An 18,792-nucleotide genomic window follows, 5' to 3' on the forward strand; every position below is an offset into this window, starting at 1 on the left:
TCAAAGCGAGATAGCCTAAGTGTGATGGATAGCAACCATGTTGATTGTGTGTTTGTGTCATTCACAAAAGAGGGCCACGATATTAGTTAAACACTAATCCCTGTAAATTGATCTCTTTGTGTGTACACAGAAGGGTAGACTATTAAGAAGCCTAATCCTATAATTATCTTGTGTGTGTGTGTGTGTGTGTGTGCGCGTGCGTTTTCCCAGGCTGATTCTAATGGGCCAAGCTTCCAATCGGTGTATGACAACACTGAGCAGACACTGAAGGTGAGGGATGCACCAGCTCATTCGTTGTTATGTTTGAGGCGTAACCGTGGATACAGAAGGCCTTTGAGGCCGACAGGGATAGATGATACCCATCATCAACACCTCTTCACAGTCTTTTACATAAGAACACAGAATATTTATTGATATATTTTTAAACTATTTTCATACAAATTGCCATTCTGCCCATTCCAGTATTTTATAACCTTTTTTCTCTTTTAACAAATGTGGCCGGAAGACTTTATAACAAGCTGGTCATTTAAATCGCAGGTTAATATTTGGGCAACTGCATATTTACTGTGGGTTAGCCGTTATATGTTGTGTCAATGTTTTTAGGGACAATAGGGCAAAATCCAATAGCAATAACAGCAGAATAACATTTCCTTTTTTATACAGAGCTCGATAAGATCTGTGGCCTTCGTCCAACCTGATAGTATGTGCGGGTGCATGCCAAGTGTGGATCTCTCATAAAAATCCACCACGCCTGAATAAGCTGATTAGACTGTGCCCTTTGGTGAACAAAGGAGTTTGTTTTATCTTGATTCAAAACAGAATCTCGGTATTTGTCTTGTGTAAACAAGAAGCCAGCCTAAGACTTGTAAGCTTACCTCGAGTTTTGCATAGTCTGGAGACAGCTCAGACAATCGCTTGGCTCCAAACAAAGTCAGCAAATTCCAGCGAGCGACATAGTTAATGATAAAACCGGCCCACATATTACACATGCAGCACATGCAGTGTTTTACTTACTGAGTACGTGGAGGGTGTTAACTACTGAGTAGCAATGGTGTTTTGCACATTCTGAGTACATGCAATGAATTACCTACTGAGTGATAAATTGGTTCAATTGAACTTGATCACACTGGTAGCATTTACCAAGCACCTCCAGAGAACCTATGGGTGTTGATTATTTGATGATTCACATTAAAGGCACAGACCTCAAAGGCTTTAGGCCTGATATTGACAGAACCAACGACAGGCTAGTAACCCACATGTAGACTGGTTTGGATTTGCAATTTAATTTGCAATAGACTATAATAATTGCGTGAATAACGAATGGATCGGATGGCATATCTGCAGAAAATTTTCTTGGCTGTAGTGATAATACAAATGCTAACTAACAAGGCGCCTTTCAATTGGAGAAAGGAAGGGAGCTACCACTAGGTGTGTGACATTTCTCCATCTTTCTTGTGATCCCCAGGTGGAGTTCTCCTCGCTGGATTTCCTTCTCCACACCAAAGCCCTGCTGTCCACCATCAATTACCTGAGCAGCACCTTGCCCTGGGATCTCATCGCCTCCAGGGACGCAGACACCAGGAGACAGGTGGACAGGGCCGGGCTGGCCAAGACGGGTGAGCTGAACAAAATACAAATAATGAAAAGCCATTAAAATATCCTTTCCTTCTAGACGTTTAATGCAGGGATTCAGCCAAGACACGTTTTACATTTTAAGTCTGGCTTCAACCTCACGTACTTTGTGCGTGTGTGTGTGTGTTTGTGTGTGTGTGTGTGTGTGTGTGTCTATGTCTGTCTGTCTGTCTGTCTGTCTGTGTGTGTGTGTGTGTGTGTGTGTGTGTGTGTGTGTGTGTGTGTGTGTGTGTGAACCATAAGACAGTAAATGGCAATAAACAAACAATAAAAGTTGAACGTGCAGGATCATTGAACGGTTTATTTTGTAGTATTGGATTAAGATAAACCAAAAACATTTTATTAGACAACAAATACCTATCGTATGTTTATAATGTGTGCCCGTAATGGTTTGCCAGTGTCAAAAGGCTCCAAGGATGGTGGTGTTTTTAACCTCAAGCTGTTTGCCATGCTGGGATGCTTCCATGTGGAAGTGTGTGATGACCAACGTAGTATCGCTGACATCAGAGTTCAAGGTAGGGTGTCCTTTTCTCTATTTGCGCTTAAATCATCATATTGCGATCCTATTTATAACCTTGAGCATGCCAGACTCCATTGCCATAAGTTTCATCATCTCTTTATGGTGGTCTGTTGCTTAGGCATCGACGTGTCAATCCTGGTCCAGGCCAAGGAAACACAGGTGTCTGCGCGACTCCGAGACATTGTGGTCATGGACGTTGACCCAAAAACGATTCATAAAAAGGTACATTGAAACTAAAAAAAGAATGCTTGCAAATTTCCCTAAGTCATGGTTTCGTTCCGGAATGAGTTTCAGCATTTGCTGTTCAAATAGGCATACATGTGTATACTGTATATAGAAACGCATGTTCTTAGTTCAGAGAGAGACCTGTCTATTATTTGGGAAAGCTACCATATCTGCCTTTAGAGTCTGCAACACTAGAAGTAGCTGTAGTGAAAGGTCGCAGCACAGTTCACTTTTCATCCCACTATTCATGTTGATTATGACTGGATGCCGACTAATCTTGTTGCAGGCGGTGTCCATCATGGGCGAAGAGGTGTTCAGCTTCAAGCTGTCCCTATACCCCAGTGCCACCGAGGGAGAGGGCTACTCGGACACCTCCAAGGTGGACGGGAAGGTCACCCTCAGACTGGGCTGCATCCAGATTGTCTACCTGCACAAGTTCCTCGTCTCCCTGCTGGTGAGAACACAAACCTCCGTCGGTCTTGGTCCGTTTTCTCGCCCTGCGTTTTATTTCTCGTCTTTGGTGCCACGATGCAGCAACTATGTGTACCATTTGTTTTTCTTTTGTTATCTAAAGGTTGTATCCGTGTCATTGATATTGCTTTAAAACCGTGATCGATTTTGGAATTTTGATAGGCACACACTTCACTATGGTTCGAATAGTTGCCGACATATCTTGCTTGGGAAACATAGGTGCTGTGCATATTTGAAGATTTACCGTTTTTTGTAAAAAACATATAAAAAAAACGATAATATGCACACACTTGTGTGCATATTGATTCCTTGCCTTCTATGTTATGTGTTGTCTTATATTTATTTATTTCTTTTGTGTGTTTAACTGTCTCTTGTTCTTTCCAGACATTTCTTAGCTTTCAGTGTCCATCTGGGGATGAGGTACAATCACTGGCATGCAGCACTGAACTGCATTATAAAATATTAACAGAAAACAAGAACGTCTTGCTTGGCAGCCTCACTCACAGAAGCCCTGCTGCTTGTATCGTAAAGGTTTTATAGAGTCATCACCTATAGTTATTAACTTTATATAGTATATCATAACTGGAAAAGGGAAATCCAAATAGGAGGAATACTCTTGTCGGTAACAAAGCAGTGTGGTTATATCCTGGACAATGTTTAATCTTTATTAAGCCACACCTTCTCTGACAACATAAGGTGGCATTTAACCCAGTAGTCTCTTGACTTGGTAAACACACAGGTGCTAGGATGCCCTCATAAAAAGTATGAACGGCAAACTTAACATAAAGTCCATGCAAGATGCACGTTACTACAACACTGCACATCTCCCCAGTGCTTCTCAATGCCTTGACAATCTGTAGGGCACCACAAGTTATGCAGTAACAATACGTTCGTTGTGATGGTGTGAGGATAATTACCCGGGTTATCAGGTACAGCAAGCTCACATATTTGCTGTATCTGACAATTAGTTTGAGTCCCACGTTGAATAGCCTCTTTATCCGGTTTTAATGTTCCAACATTCACCCTGTTCCCAAAGCTGTGATTTGATTTTGTAAACCCTCCCCTTTGTGACATTAAGTACAGTAGATGAAAAGCACTGTTTAGCCTATCGGATGAGGCCACTGCAGTGACTCCAACGCCGCTTTAGGGTGGGAAACACTTAATTTACCGGCCTAGCAGATGGCATGAGGCAAAGAACAATGATGCATCAGAACAAACACCACAGAATTGTCTGAATATAGATTCATAATCAGATTCAATCCTTCGTAGGGCATCAGTAAAAAGTGATGCAACAAAAGTACAGAAAGAATTAGCGATTGTTAATCTGATTAAACCCTTTGTACGGCCTCAGTAAAAAGTGTTACAACAAAACTAACTACAGAAACAATTAGCGAACCAACTAATAATCGAATAGCTTCTCATGGATGGATAGTTCAGGATATTTGAGCAGTGTTCGGTGTAATGAGATGTATGGATGCAAACAGAAAGTATTGTATTGCTTCTAATTATCCTGCAATGATTCCTGACTGCATGTCAGTGCCTAGATGACTTGTGAGCATTGTGGATAGAAGGCTGAGGTCTTGTACATTAGTAACCGGATCTGGTTTGGCTTACGTTCTGTAGCGAATGACTCGGGTTTGGCACAGCAGAGAAATTCAGAAAGCGTCCGGTTAGACATACAATTTGCTGGTTGCTGGTTGAATTTTTCTTTGCAGTGAACCCAATAAATTTGCTACACCATGTAGGGAAAAACTCTTAATCCTATTCTGTTTCAGCCTCTGTCTGAACAAAAAAAGTCTTATTCTGGAATGGTTTGTCTTGGCATACAATGCGGAATGCTTTTCATGTGCACCATGTAACAATACTTAACCCACTCTGTCAACCCAACTCTTACTCAACTCTGACTCAACTCTCACTTTGAAACCATTATTTGTGTTATTTCTTCCACCCTATTTCCTTTCCTTTGACATAAACTGTGTGATTTCACTTCTTTAAATTTTTGTAGAGTTTTCAGTTGTGTTATTGATTTTACTGTATATATTCTACATTGCATGATTTACTTATTTAATGTATTTCTTTAAATACACATATATTCAAAGAAAAATTTAAGCCGTGAAATCCTCACAACTCCTCAACCCAAACCAGATTCCCTCTATGGCCCCTCTGTATGTTCCAAGTGTTCGAGCCAACCCAGTGTGTTTCTCACCTGCCTCGGTCTCGGCCACCTTCCGCCCCCCTTCCTTTAGATATTTGTGGACAACTTCCAGTCGGCCAAGGAGGCCCTGAGCGCCGCCACGGCCCAGGCGGCGGAGAAGGCCGCCTCCAGCGTCCGCGACTTCGCCCAGAAGAGCTTCCGTCTCTCCATGGACGTCAGGCTGAAGGCGCCCCTCATCGTTATCCCCCAGTCCTCCGTGTCCCTCAATGCCTTTGTTGTGGACCTGGGTCTGATCACGGTGGGGAACAGCTTCTCCCTGATCCCCACCGAGGGTCATCTGCCGCTCCCTGCGGTGCTGGAGAAGATGGATGTCAAGTTGACACACCTGAAACTCTCCAGGTAACAGAAGTAGTCTTTAGTCTTTTTCGAGTCTTTTAAAAAACAACAACACACAAGATGAATCATAATGCCTTCGTCAAATGTAGTTTATCCTTTCTCACATTTCCCAGGGCCTTTTTGCCTGCTAAGCCCCGAAGGATATTTGGTGAAATGAAACATTGCATTGATTGTTGTTGCCTCATGGCGAATGTTTGAGAAGGAAATTTGATTGACTGTTCCAAAGTTTTAAAAGCTGTTATTGGTGTTCAGTTGTATGGTTTGGATAATCAGTGACATATTACTGATGTCTGCATACATGCTAAATGTTACACTTATATATATATATATATAATGGACATATCTATACCGTTTCCACTGAGGTCACCCATTCACCCTAACCTCCATATCTGCTCATAGAACCACAGTGAAGCGGGACTCTCAACAACCAGACATCGAGATCCTGCAACCGATCAACTTGGAGCTTCTCATCCACCGTAACCTGGCCGCCTCGTGGTTCACCAAGATCCCCGGTGTGCAGGTCAAAGGCGTGCTCAAGTCCATGAATGTGAGTCAAGACAACACCAACCATTCTGTTCCAGCGTATCACAGTTGTCGCCGGTCTGAACAATGTTTGCGATATGATTTCGGTGTTTTCATTTCATTTCCATCTTCCGTGTCTCCAGATGACTCTGGGCGAGGAAGACTTTGGCGTGTTGATGAAGATCTTGGTGGAGAACATTGGAGAGGGTAGCAAAGAACACCAAAGGGTCTTAAGGACACAGGTGTCCCAAGGTACTCCCCCCCGCCCCTTTATTATTTTATGCAAGTGTCGCATTACACAGCACATTGGTTTTCAGTATGCTGCACGGTGTACAATGAGTTTGTGATTTGTACTGGTTTCTTATTATTCTTGCATGTTCAACTAGATTCTGGATTCAGAAGTAACTCACAGTCCAGTATTAGAGCAATATTGGACCTGCGAATGACCTCTTAATCCGACGTGTGTGGTTCTAAAGTCTGCATGGCTCCCCCCTCCTAGAGAAGGCAGTGCTGGCTGCAGAGCAGTTGGAGACCGTGTCTCTCCCGGTCCGACCAGGGGACCAGCCCCTCCTGACCAACGGAGCACTGGAAGAAAACACGCTCAACGTTCTTCTCAACTTTGAAATCAAAGAGGTGCCGCACATCAGGGCTGCTGCTGGCCATTTCGGTGCACTACGCGGGGGGGGGGGGAAGGGGAGCCTCTTTTTATATATTAGGTAAAAACATATAATTGCCGAAATTGAGTGATAGGTTATGCAATGAAGAAAAAACAACGGTGGGCCTCTTCATAACTAATTTATATATTTTTTTTAATTCAATAATGTAATAATAATTTTTAATTTTTTATTTTTTTTACAAACCATAATTTGTGGTGCCCCCCCCCCAGGTACTTGGTGCCCTACGCACTCTGCGTACTCTGCGTATAGGGAGCGGCGGGCCTGACGCACATCGTTTCTCACTATAAGTTCTCACGCAGTGTCATAGAAAAGTTATAGTACCATCTAGACTGTATTGAACCTGTAGGCTGCCCCCTCAGTAAGCCTAAAGAGTCCTTTGAGACTGGAATCATGTAATGAAGGTTACAATGCTCCATTTCCTGTGTGTGTGTGTGTGTGTGGGTGTGATGTTGAAGGTGGTGGTGACGCTCACCAAGTCACAAGAGCAAAAGGAGAATGCCTTCCTGGTTTTCCACATGGCCCAACTGGGAATAGACACCAAAGTCAGGAAGTCTGACATGTGTGCCACCACCTACATCAAGAAGATCTCAATAAAGTGCCTGGAGTTCACAGGTCTGTAACCATGACGATCGCCACAACTCATTCAAACAATGACATGATGTAAAATGATTAATATACATCATTATTATAGTTACATTTTGTGATATTATTATTTTAATGAATTCACTCCACAAGGGCCTTTCTACTTGAGTCGTTAATGGCAAAATGGTGAAAGGAAAGCTTTTAGGGCGTTTATTCTTGTGGAATAAACCAAAATGATACGGTACTTTCGCATCAATGAATAAATCCACATTAGCTTTTTAAAGAACAGTGCGATGCGTATGTTTATTTCTCTCTCCAAATGTACCACTACAGTTTGTGTGTGTGTGTGTGTGTTTGCGTGCGTTTGTGTGTCTACCAGTCACGTAGTGAACGACGCGCATCTCTTTGAAGGCTATTTCAAATCAGCATTGTGTGTGTCCTGACCCTCTTGTGTGTCCACTCTCCGGCGGACAGACTCGGGCGGTGAGCCCCTGTGTTTGATCAGCTCCTCTGTGGAGTCTGGAGCGGAGCTTCTCAAAGTGCAGTACTTCAAGGTAAACACACACGCCGTCCTGCTTTATATTGATACTAGTTACTAGTGTGCTTTGCATGTCTGGGGACCGGGGTATGCTTTAAGTCTGTTAAACTTCCCATCAGGGTAGCTGACACATCAATGCGTGACGCCGATATATATATATATTGATATAGGCTTAGAGATTATGCAATTTAATAACAGGTGGTGACATCCTGTTAGTTGTAACAAGAAAACATGAAACGTGTTTCCTGAATCATCAGGCTACCTCTTGATGGCAGCCGTACCTGGGGATCCATTGCCCATATGGCCCCCCGTTCCATAACCAAAGCTCTTGATTCCAGGCACGTCAGCGACAACACAGACATGTTTGGTTGCCGGTCTGGAAGCTACTGCCTCTTTGCTTGGGCGATGGAGAGGGGGCCTCTGACTCCCGCTGAGATTCCTGATTGAATGTTTCCCAAAGGCAAACAGTGCACTAATGCAGGGTTGTAACACGTAATATCAGCTTTCAAAAAATCAGGCTGTGACATCCATAACAAATATGAGTCATGGCACATTCTGGCAACCATTGGTAGTAAATTAATGTATCTTTTCTGCTCATGGTTTCGTATGCGGTTTTATGGCCATGATAAAACTGTGATTATAGGCAGGGAAGGCACTTAGTAAGTTGTTCTGCTCTGTTTATTTCCAGGCGGACAGAAACGTTCCCAACTTCAAGACTGTGTACAAGAACACAGAGCAATTGATCAATGTGAGTCAGCACAATCACACTGTGATTCAAGCTCTCTCTCTCTCTCCCTCTCTCTCTCTCTCTCTCTCTCTCTCTCTTCATCTATCTCTCTCTTCTCTCTCTACGCATCAACCTCTCTCTTCTCTCTCTACGCATCAACCTCACAAACAGACAGACATGGCTGCTACGTGAAACACAAAAGTAAATTACCACAAAAGTTAAACACAAAGATCTCCCTCCAGGTCACCTTCTCCTCGCTGGACGTCCTGCTGCACACCGAAGCGCTCCTGTCCACCATGAACTTCCTGTCCACGGCTCTGACCTCAGACAGCCTTCCCTCCCCAGAGAGGGAGCCCAGACCCAAACCAGAGGAGCCCAGCAAGGCGGTCTCTGCTAAGTCCAGTAAGGCCTTTCTAAACACAAATGAAATACCGCTGGGGCTGCTGTTGGTCGATGCACTTTTTGCATTTTGTTTTTTTGTTTTCCTTGTTTTAAATATGGTCAATTTGTAAAGTGTAGGTCTCATAGTCGGGGAACAAATATTTATTGCTATAGGAGTGTATACTGAAGCCTAGTTCATGTTAGTGACCACACTCACGCATACACACACACATAAAAATCTTTATAGACAAACACACACACAGACACACACACACACACTCACACATATACACACACACACACACACACACACACACACCCCCACACACGCTAAAATAAGCTAAACTAAGCTAAGCTAAACTAAGTTTAGCGTAGACCAGCAGTCAAGAAGTCTGCTGGCTGATGAGCAGAGGATCCCTGGTCATGGGACATTGTTTAATTAACCCTGGCAGCTCTCTTGTTGACTCACTCTGTAATGAACCAAAACATCCTGGCTGAACAGGAGATGAGAGATGCAGGGAATTCCTGGAGCCGCCATATTGGGATTTGAGGATATTGTCCATCTTTCCAGTCAGTCAAGTGTTATCTTAAAATGAAAGTAATTTACTGCAGGGTGATAGCCCTCTCCTACCAAATGATAACAGTTGTTCTTGGAAGCTCACATGGATATTTGTTTTATTTCTCACTGGAAATCCCCCAATAGCCAGCAGTACCATACGGTGTTCCACCCTTTTTTGTTGTGATTGTAGTGGCGATTGTCCAACGCTTCGAAGCTCATTGTTTAATAACAAGAGTCAACTCAAATATCCCAAAGATAACAAACCCATCCTAAATATAACAAGGGCAGTGGTGTTAATGCAGTTCAAATAAAAGGACAATTATTTTCATTGATTCAATGTTTAAAAGGCTATTGTGGTAATGATGTGTTTGTGGTTGAAACATGCATTCAAATGTCCTGGCCACAATGAAGCCCTTTGATAAAAGGATCCAACGCCTTTTGTTCCTGCCAGCTACGTGGGGCGCGGCTGCAGACTGTGATGTCATCGATCTGAAGGTGATGATGCAGCTGGGAGCGTTCAACGTCCTGGTGTGTGACCAGAGCTGCAGCATGGCCGACATCAAAATCCAAGGTACAACAGCTCACACGGCAATTCAACTAATCCTGTCTACCTAAAGGTGTGTCGCAAAGGGCACCACACCTAAAGGTGTGTCGCAAAGGGCACCACACCTAAAGGTGTATCGCCAGGGCACCACCTGTGTGTGTGTGTGTGTGTGTGTGTGTGTGTGTGTGTGTAAATATAATTGAATGAGCATGTGGAACCAAATGTAATCCCAAAAACATTTTTTATTAAATATCAAGAACTATTGAACTTCAATAAAATCAAAGATGTCATGATGAGAGAGGAATAGTTCATCCCTTGTGGCCCATGCTCATGCATTGGGGTCTGTAGGCCCTGGTTTCCTATGGTGTGGGACATTGTGTGGAGGTAGAGTATCCAAGACCATAGCCAAAGACTAACATGCTTCAAATGAGATAAAGATGAAAGTTTGAATCAAACACATGCCCCTTGTTTTGGTCAGGTGTCAATGGCTCGTTACTGATGCAAGGGCCTCAAACGCATCTCTCTGCCCGCCTGAGAGACTTCATCGTCCTCAACGTTGACCCCAAAAGCATCCACAAAAAGGTATGTCAACAACGGCCACGTTCTACAATGAATCAGGGTAATATAGTGTTGTTAAGTTAGTTTTAATTGTATTGTTTATTGTAGAGAAAAGGCTACCTGTTTCCATTCATATAAAATATTAATATTTATTTGTTTAAGTGTATAAGGGATCCGTCACAAGAGGATTGATGTTTTTTTCTGTTGAGCTGTCACTTTTGTCGATACAGTATGGCTTACTTCTCTATTAATTAAAAAATCATTATTTAACTAAAGGGCAGTTTAAAAGTATACGTTTGGCTTCATGTGCTCATCTGTCTTCATGAATGCGTGTTTCGTGAATGTGGTAGCGTATCGCTCCCGGCTCCGTTCACAAATCCAACCGAGCGCTTGCCATGTGTTGTGTGTGCGCTGCAGGCCATCTCCATCGTGGGGGACGAGGTGTTCAGCTTCACCATGAGCCTGACCCCCAGTGCCACCGAGGGCCCCGGCTACACGGACACCTCCAAGGTGGACGGCAGGGTAAAGCTCAACGTAGGCTGCATCCAGGTGGTCTACCTGCACAAGTTCGTCATGTCCCTCCTGGTGAGTCTGTGTGTCCAACCTCGAGTGGTTGTCAATATGTCTTGTATTGTTGATAACGCTATGCCAGAAAAGCTTTTTCTTCTCGGTGTGTGCTTTGATGGTCCTCTGCCTAACTTATAAGTCGCTTTGGGTTAAAACGTCTTCTTCTGGGCACCATTGTGTGTACCATTAAGGCTCAGTCGCTGATCGCAGCAGCCCTGGTTCGATTCCTGCCTGTGGTCCTTTGCTGCATGTCCTCCCCTCTATCTCCCATACCTTCCTCTATATCTAACTCTATAATTTAGCATCAAAAAAATGCAAAAAATAATCTTTAGATCCGTTAAAACAGGCATTGTGTGTCATTCTTTGTGTTTTTGCGGGAGAATTTCACACACTAGTTTCCAAAACATTTTACAAGCATAATTCCTCGCTTCATCCTCTCTGCAGAACTTCACCAACCACTTCCACGCGGCCAAGGAGGCCCTGAGCGCCGCCACGGCCCAGGCGGCGGAGAAGGCCGCCTCCAGCGTCCGCGACTTCGCCCAGAAGAGCTTCCGTCTCTCCATGGACATCAGGCTGCAGGCGCCCCTCATCATCATCCCCCAGTCCTCCGTGTCCCACAATGCACTGGAGGTGGACCTGGGTCTGATCGAGGTGGGGAACAGCTTCTCCGCCCTGCCGGTGGAGGGCTGCCCGCTGCCCGCCGTCATCGACACCATGGCCGTCCAGCTCACTCAGCTCACACTCTCCAGGTTTGGGTCCGGGTGTTCTTCTTCAAGTTTGCCAAAAAGCTCTTGAGAGTGACATATTATACCACCGGTGTCACACTCACACAGGTGTGAGTGTGATTAGCCGTTAAAAGCCGTTTTGATCTGTGCTGGATAGATGAGCAACGTTTACTTCAGTCCACTGGGTAGGCTGGTAGACTGATCTATCAGCACACATCTAGGTGGACACGCCCACTAGTGATGTCATATGGGGCAGATTTTTAAAACGGATTGTAAGGCTATTCACACTCTCACCTGGTGGTATAATATGTCACCTTTAAAGCTCATCACAAATGTGTATTTATGGACTTGTTTTGTGATCCCTCCGCCAGGATCTGCATTGACCCAGCCTCAGAGCGACTCAGTACAAAGCTCCTGGAGCCGGTGAACCTGGTCCTCAGCATCAAGAGGAACCTGGCCGCCTCCTGGTATAAGAAGATGGCCGCTGTTGAGATCGACGGAGACCTCAAGCCCATGAGGGTACAACGCTAGTACTGTTATTGAGTTGGCTTTTTGATTTAATTGCATGACTAAGTGCGTACTCATGTTTTGTATTTGAAGGATCTTCAATCATTTTCAAAAGGCATGGTTTTGTACAAGAACATATTGATATCATTGTTATTATTAAATACTGTAATGTACCCCACAACACTGAAAATGAAGTCAGTTTTATTAAACACAATTATTTTTTCAATATTGATACATAAAAAATGTGTAATCCCACTTAAAAGCAAAAGAGTGTAGTACTGTTGTAGAAGAAATCACTGACAACAAACAACGTCTCTCTCCGTCTGCTAGGTGACGCTGAGTCAGGAGGACCTCAGGGTGCTGCTCCGGATCCTGACTGAGAACCTGGGAGAGGCCAGCAGGCTGCAGCTGCTCCCACCCAGACCAGAAGCCGGTCTGCAGCTCAGAACCAGCGGCTCCCCGGCCCCAGGTAGGACCCCACCCCCCCAAAGGAGGGCGGCAGTAGCTCAGGAGGTAGAGAGGGGGTTGGCTGGTAACCTAAGGCTGCTAGTTCGTTCCCTGGCTCCTGTTGAGTGTCCCTGAGCGAGGCCCCTGACCCGAGCTGTTCCAGACGAGCTGGCTGCCGCCGTGCGTGGTTGACTCCGCCGTCGGTGTGGGAATGTGTGCATGAATGGGTGATTGTGAGCCAACATTGTGAAGCGCTTTGGGTGGCTGATGTCAGAAGAGTAACGTGCAACGGCTAGTCACACTCCCACCCGGTGGAATGATATGTCACCTTTAAAGGTCATAGAAGCGAGCCGGTTTGGTATCTCAGCTTGGCGTTTCTCTTCAGACGGGGCAGTGCAGCCCAGACGGACCCGAGGGCAGGCGGAGGAGGAGCCTGTAGAAACGGTCAAGTTCAACTTCAACTTTGAGTCCCTGTGTCTGGTGCTGTACAGCAACGACCCCAAACAGGTAACCCCTTGTTCAAATGAGTGACTCAACTAATTGATGTCGACGTATTTGCATTTTAATTCAGGTATTTCACCATAGAAAGTTGGAATTCAATTATGTTATTGTTAAATTGGAATTAGTAATTTTGGCTCTTTACATTGTCTTTCTTTTCTTGATTAGAAAACACAAATATACAGACAATCGGTAGTAAGTCTATAGAAATAAATGGCGTCATGTATCATGGTTCCCACAACTGTAGTTGCGGATATTTACTGATTCAACATCTCCCTCTAGAGGCTGAAATTAGCTTGAGAAGGATTGAGTTTGTGAGAACACATTGTCCTTAAAGGATTCAACGAAGAGTTACTACTACTAGCAATTGAATGGTCAAAAATACTGCATTATTGTCCAGCCATGGCCGGAATAAGCTTTTGGCCTTTTTGCCATTGGACCAGAGCTAGCTACATCCAATTGTTTTATTTGATCACATACTATCACACTTTCCTTCAGGCTTTCGTGCTCCCTAAAACGATAACCCCGTTAAAAGACAAAACTCCCTCCAATCAATAACTCTCCCCCCCCCCCCCCCCCCCTCTCATCCCAGATGCTGGTCCCTGACCAGCGCCAGGACAGCCTCCAGCTGGGGCAGTTTGCCCTCCACCAGCTCACGGCCTCTGGGAAGCTGCTGACCGATGACAGCCTGGAGGTCAGCACCATCCTCACGGCCTGCACCCTGGACGACCTGCGGAGCGGCATGCAGAGGGTCACCTCCCAGTAAGCCTGCCTCCACACCCACAACAAACGTATCAGGGTTTCCCACAGCACTATACAGCTTAGGTGGCCGCCTAAGTATGCCGCCTTAACTATGGCGTCCAAAAAAATAAAAATAAAAAGACAAATAAAAATATTATACAAAAGTATAAAACAATCTAAACTTCATTCACTCTCTGAATAAACAGGCTGCAGGGCAACCCCCACCAACTTAACTAAAACCTTTTCTGCGGGGAAACCCCAGAAACCCCCTACTTAACAATATACAGGGGATCTGTCTAAATCTTTGTCTGGAAGAATGAGCCTCGGCTGTACACCCAGCAGCCACACACCCCACCGCTGGAGTCGCCCTTTGAAGGCCAATAAAATAACTTGTTTTCGGTGCAGCCGACCGGCCCTCCTCTCCACCGAATCATTACCCTCCCGACCTTATCTACTCACAGGATGCTGGGCCGGCGGGCGGGGGAAAGCCCGGACGCCATGATCGACGTCACCTACCGCCAGAGCCCCGCCGAGAGGGAGGTGGTGGCAGTGCTGCAGAGGCTCTACCTGTGTGCCAGCGTGGAGTTCCTGATGGCCGTGGCGGACTTCTTCGTCAAGGCCCTGCCCCAGGGCCCCGCCCAGCTCCCGGTCGCCGCCCACGGCGACAAGCTGCCTTTCAAACCGCTGTCGGAGCAGAGAGTCCCGGCCCACACCCAGAATGGTAATGTAACGCTGATGGCGGTCGGACGACCTGCTGACTGGTGGATGAGTGGTGGATGTCTCTCGGTCTTCCCTCCATCCATCCATCCGTTTCTAACCATCCATCTCTACCATTAACCATCCAGCTCTACCATTAATCTAATGGGAGGGAGGGATGAATGATAATGTAGCTTTATTATATGTAAGGCGACAGTGGGTAACTCCAGAATAATGACATCATCTACGACTGCATCGAGTAGCCAAGTGTCAAGTGAATGAGGTTCCTTGATAGATTTACACATTGTATAAACATGCTATTTAGTCTTTAAAACGATAGGTCCTAGTTTAAAAGTGAAGGTCCTTTGATTAGCAGCATTTAGATCTGTTTCTAAATCGACCATCTATCTAATGGATGGTCGATTTAGAAACAGATGGATGGAGGGCTAGATGGATGGATGGAGGGTAGATAGAGGTGAAAAAGCCATAGTAATGGATGATAGAAAGAGGGTCAATGTTCTTATTTAGAAGTCAACTGATGGATGTCAAAGAAGGTCGTCAGTTTACCTCACACTATCATTTCACCCAGACTGCGAAGCACTAAAGCTCCTCCATGTTGTTTCGCTGTGCTTGCGTAAACGTCCTCTATAATAACACAACCCCCCCCCTGCAGTTGCGGTGCCCAGGACGCAGCTGCGGGCGGTAGTGGTGGACCCCGAGGTGGTGTTTGTGGCCAACCTTATGAAGGCGGACGCCCCGGCCATGGTGGCGTCCTTCCAGTGCGACGTCCGCCTGAGCCTGGAGCCGGACGGAGCCCAGAAAATGGAGGCTAACCTCAGGGATCTCAAGGTGCTGGCCTGTCCCTTCATCCGCAGCAAGGAGGACACCGCTGTCACCACGGTGAGGGAGAGACAGAGACTTGGTATTCCACTTTTTCTGTAATTAATAAATGAACACATCAGGTTGCTCAAAAAAGTATATATTTTTTGACCAGTGAGATCGCATGTGCAGCAACAAGGGAAATATCTATATTTTTTAGACAAATTAGATTGTTAAAAATTCATACGGAGAAAACAGAACAATGTTGCCACAACGGAGAGAGAGAGAGAGAGAGAGAGAGAGAGAGAGAGAGAGAGAGAGAGAGAGAGAGAGAGAGAGAGAGAGAGAGAGAGAGAGAGAGAGAGAGAGAGAGAGAGAGAGAGAGAGAGAGAGAGAGAGAGAGAGTTATTCCACTTTTTCTTTCTTTTTTTGTTTTTTTGTTTACGATGTTTACCGGACAGGAAACGTGTATAATACAGTTTAATACAGTATTTAGAAGAGTCCGACAGTTTTTTTTCTTTTTGGAAAAGACATAAGAAATTGTAAAGCTTGTTCAATCCTCGAAAACAAAACAAAAACTAAGCATGAGTCTCCTTTTCATACTGCTGGTGTCTCTGGATCTAATCAGTCTGTAAGATGTGTATTTTTCTTTAAATTGATATCTCGAGTGATATCGAAACAAAATACATTCTGAAGAGATCATATATTCTGCTAAAACGTGTGTTAATAAGAAGTATTTACATTGTGTCCAATAGGTGCTGAGGCCGTGCTCCGTTGTCATGGAAACCAGCACTCTCCCCAACCGCCCTCTGAAGGGTTCTTTGATCGTAGAGGAAGTCATCGTCAAAGTAAGCGTTTTGGGCATATCTTGATTTGTTCAATGTTCTAAAACGTTGAGTCTTGCACGCTGTGATAGTCATGTTTTTTTCGAGACGACAATGATGGTTCACAGTTTGTTTATAATGTCTGGTAGGCAAGGCAAGGCAAGGCAACTTTATTTATATAGCACTTTTCATACACGAGGCAGACTCAAAGGGCCTCACATAGAAACATCGTCATGAAATAAAATAAAATACATAAGTAAAAGAAAACCAAGGCAAAGTAAAAAGAATGCCTTGTAGAAAGTGCATGATAAAACAAGCAATAAAAATGCAATACATACATAAGAGAAAATAAAGAGTTAAAACATGAAGGTGCTATGAATTGGGTACCTTGAGCTCACTGACCTCCTCACACTGACCCGTCATCCACCTCTCCCTCCCTCCCCTCAGATCTCCCCGGTCATCCTCAACACGGTCATGACCATCATGTCGGCCATGGCCGCCAAGCCCCAGGACCAGCAGGACCAGGGGCCCAAGCTGGACGTCGGGGGCCTGTGGTCGGTCATGAACGTCTACGAGTGTAATTTCTGGTTCCTGGGCGTGGACCAGGCCAGCGAGGTCACCGAGAGCTTCAGGGAGCAGGACGGCCGCAACGTAGGGGAGAGCTTCAGCATGGAGGTCAAGGTACGGTCATCGGTTCACTGTTTCTATTGGTGGATTCTTCTTTTTTTTTTTTATCCACCAGACCGCTCGAAAAAGAATATTTTTTCGACCAATCAGAAAGCTCAAAAAAGTCAATTTTTTTCGAGCAAGCGAAAAAACGATCAGACCGCTCAACTTTTTTTTATCCGACTATTCAGATCGCTTGAATTTTTGCACGTATTCTACATTATATTCACAGGATGTTTCAGTAAAAGCACAAAACTCATCAATCAATCCTAAATCTTCAGTAGGCTTTAAGAGGCCCATCCAAGGATGGATGAATGGAAAAATCCAGGAAGGGAGGGAGATAAGGATGAAGGCTCCTCTCTAATGTAGTAGCTTGGTCCGCAGGTGGTCCAGGTGACAATGGAGTCCGGGTTGGGCCACCGGACGGTGCCCATGCTGCTGGCCGAGTCCTCCTTCACGGGCCTGGCTAAGAACTGGTCCTCCCTCCTCAACCTCAGCGCCGACATGACCCTGGAGGTAAGAGCTCTTTTTCCTTTTACGATAAACTGGCCGCATGGGAGTGAAACGTAACCTTCAAACAGACTCAGTACATCGTACGACCCTCGTGGTCCACTGATCAGTGTTACTCTTATTCTTAGTTCTTATTCCGATTTAAGTTCTTTGTTTCAGATGCAGTTGTACCGTCAAAGTTAATTATTCAGCCAAAGCTATACAGCTAAGATTGCTTTCGTAAGCGACTTTGGGAAACCAAGAAAAAGCGTTCTATTAGTGTGTATTTATCTAAGCTAGCAATTGTAAATGCTTAGCACTTGTTTCTATGAATATATTAACTGCACCGACAACAATATTGTTTCTCTTTCTTCTGGTACTTGTTGTAAGTCATTTTGTATTAAAGCGTCTGCTAAATGCCCTAAATGTAAATGTAATATTTTTTCTTCTTCTATTATTCTAATTGTATTGTTATTGTATTGTTGCTCTCTGTTTCCTTGTAGGTGAACTACTTTAACGAGACCCACGCCATATGGGAACCTCTGATAGAAAGGGTCGATAATGGAACACGCCGCTGGAACCTCAAGCTAGAGGTAGGTTCAGAACACAGCTTCATGCACCCACTGCACTACTGCTATCTTCCCGCTTCCTGTATCGACCGCACTACTGCTGTTTTCCTCAAGGTCCACTTTAGTGCTACACATTGTTCTGTTATGTGGCTTTAAAGGTGACATATTATTACCACCAGGTGTAAGTGTGATTAGCCGTTATAAGCCGTTTTGAAAATCTGCCTCTACTGACATCACAATTGGGCGTGTCCATATAGATGTATGCTGGATAGATATAGCAAACGTTGCTCATCTTTCCGTCACCTTTAATGATGTTGTAGGGGAGATTTGAGAGAATTGAGAATTGAGATCCAAATTGAATGAGCGATGGCATTTCTAACAAATTGCTGTTAAATGGAGAGTACTAATGATACAAAGGTTCTAACAACCAGAGCCAGAGCATAAGAACCTGGTAAACCGTTGCACACATGTGGAAGTCGAGTAATTTATACCAACAAAGTCTGGAAATAAGCCTGCCCAATCAGTCTATTCAGCCCAATTAAATGATTCAACGGCCTTCCTGTCTTTTGACCAACCTTCCGAGCTACCTGTGCACAACTCTTAGATACGTTACTGGTTGGACATTTGGAAAATCTAACTTCATCTTGCTGATTTCTCCTAATTGCCTTCCCAAGCTGTAGGTAGGGCGGCTCGATTATGGAATAAATCAGTGGTTCAACATTTATTCAGCATTTCTCTCCAAAAATCACTTTGTAAC

The 18,792-nt window shown here is 44.7% G+C and overlaps 1 protein-coding gene across 2 annotated transcripts in view; it reads left to right on the forward strand.

The window, feature by feature from the left end:
• The window catches only part of vps13c (vacuolar protein sorting 13 homolog C), a 60,602-nt gene that overhangs the window by 19,263 nt on the left and 22,547 nt on the right, over positions 1-18,792 (forward strand). For both annotated transcript variants that reach the window (XM_079737310.1, XM_079737311.1), the window contains 27 exons: positions 211-270; positions 1,466-1,616; positions 2,031-2,147; positions 2,271-2,374; positions 2,664-2,831; positions 5,095-5,402; positions 5,799-5,946; positions 6,065-6,173; positions 6,421-6,554; positions 7,054-7,210; positions 7,655-7,734; positions 8,407-8,466; positions 8,688-8,847; positions 9,837-9,956; positions 10,408-10,511; positions 10,905-11,072; positions 11,499-11,803; positions 12,151-12,298; positions 12,617-12,755; positions 13,119-13,240; positions 13,824-13,993; positions 14,434-14,693; positions 15,342-15,568; positions 16,243-16,335; positions 16,759-16,992; positions 17,362-17,493; positions 17,970-18,059. In XM_079737310.1, coding sequence (XP_079593436.1) covers positions 211-270; positions 1,466-1,616; positions 2,031-2,147; positions 2,271-2,374; positions 2,664-2,831; positions 5,095-5,402; positions 5,799-5,946; positions 6,065-6,173; positions 6,421-6,554; positions 7,054-7,210; positions 7,655-7,734; positions 8,407-8,466; positions 8,688-8,847; positions 9,837-9,956; positions 10,408-10,511; positions 10,905-11,072; positions 11,499-11,803; positions 12,151-12,298; positions 12,617-12,755; positions 13,119-13,240; positions 13,824-13,993; positions 14,434-14,693; positions 15,342-15,568; positions 16,243-16,335; positions 16,759-16,992; positions 17,362-17,493; positions 17,970-18,059 — 4,068 coding nt within the window. The remainder of the gene's footprint in view (positions 1-210; positions 271-1,465; positions 1,617-2,030; positions 2,148-2,270; positions 2,375-2,663; positions 2,832-5,094; positions 5,403-5,798; positions 5,947-6,064; positions 6,174-6,420; positions 6,555-7,053; positions 7,211-7,654; positions 7,735-8,406; positions 8,467-8,687; positions 8,848-9,836; positions 9,957-10,407; positions 10,512-10,904; positions 11,073-11,498; positions 11,804-12,150; positions 12,299-12,616; positions 12,756-13,118; positions 13,241-13,823; positions 13,994-14,433; positions 14,694-15,341; positions 15,569-16,242; positions 16,336-16,758; positions 16,993-17,361; positions 17,494-17,969; positions 18,060-18,792) is intronic.

Source organism: Pollachius pollachius (genome assembly GCF_949987615.1).
Source record: "Pollachius pollachius genome assembly, chromosome: 5".
NCBI classification, from domain to species: domain Eukaryota; kingdom Metazoa; phylum Chordata; class Actinopteri; order Gadiformes; family Gadidae; genus Pollachius; species Pollachius pollachius.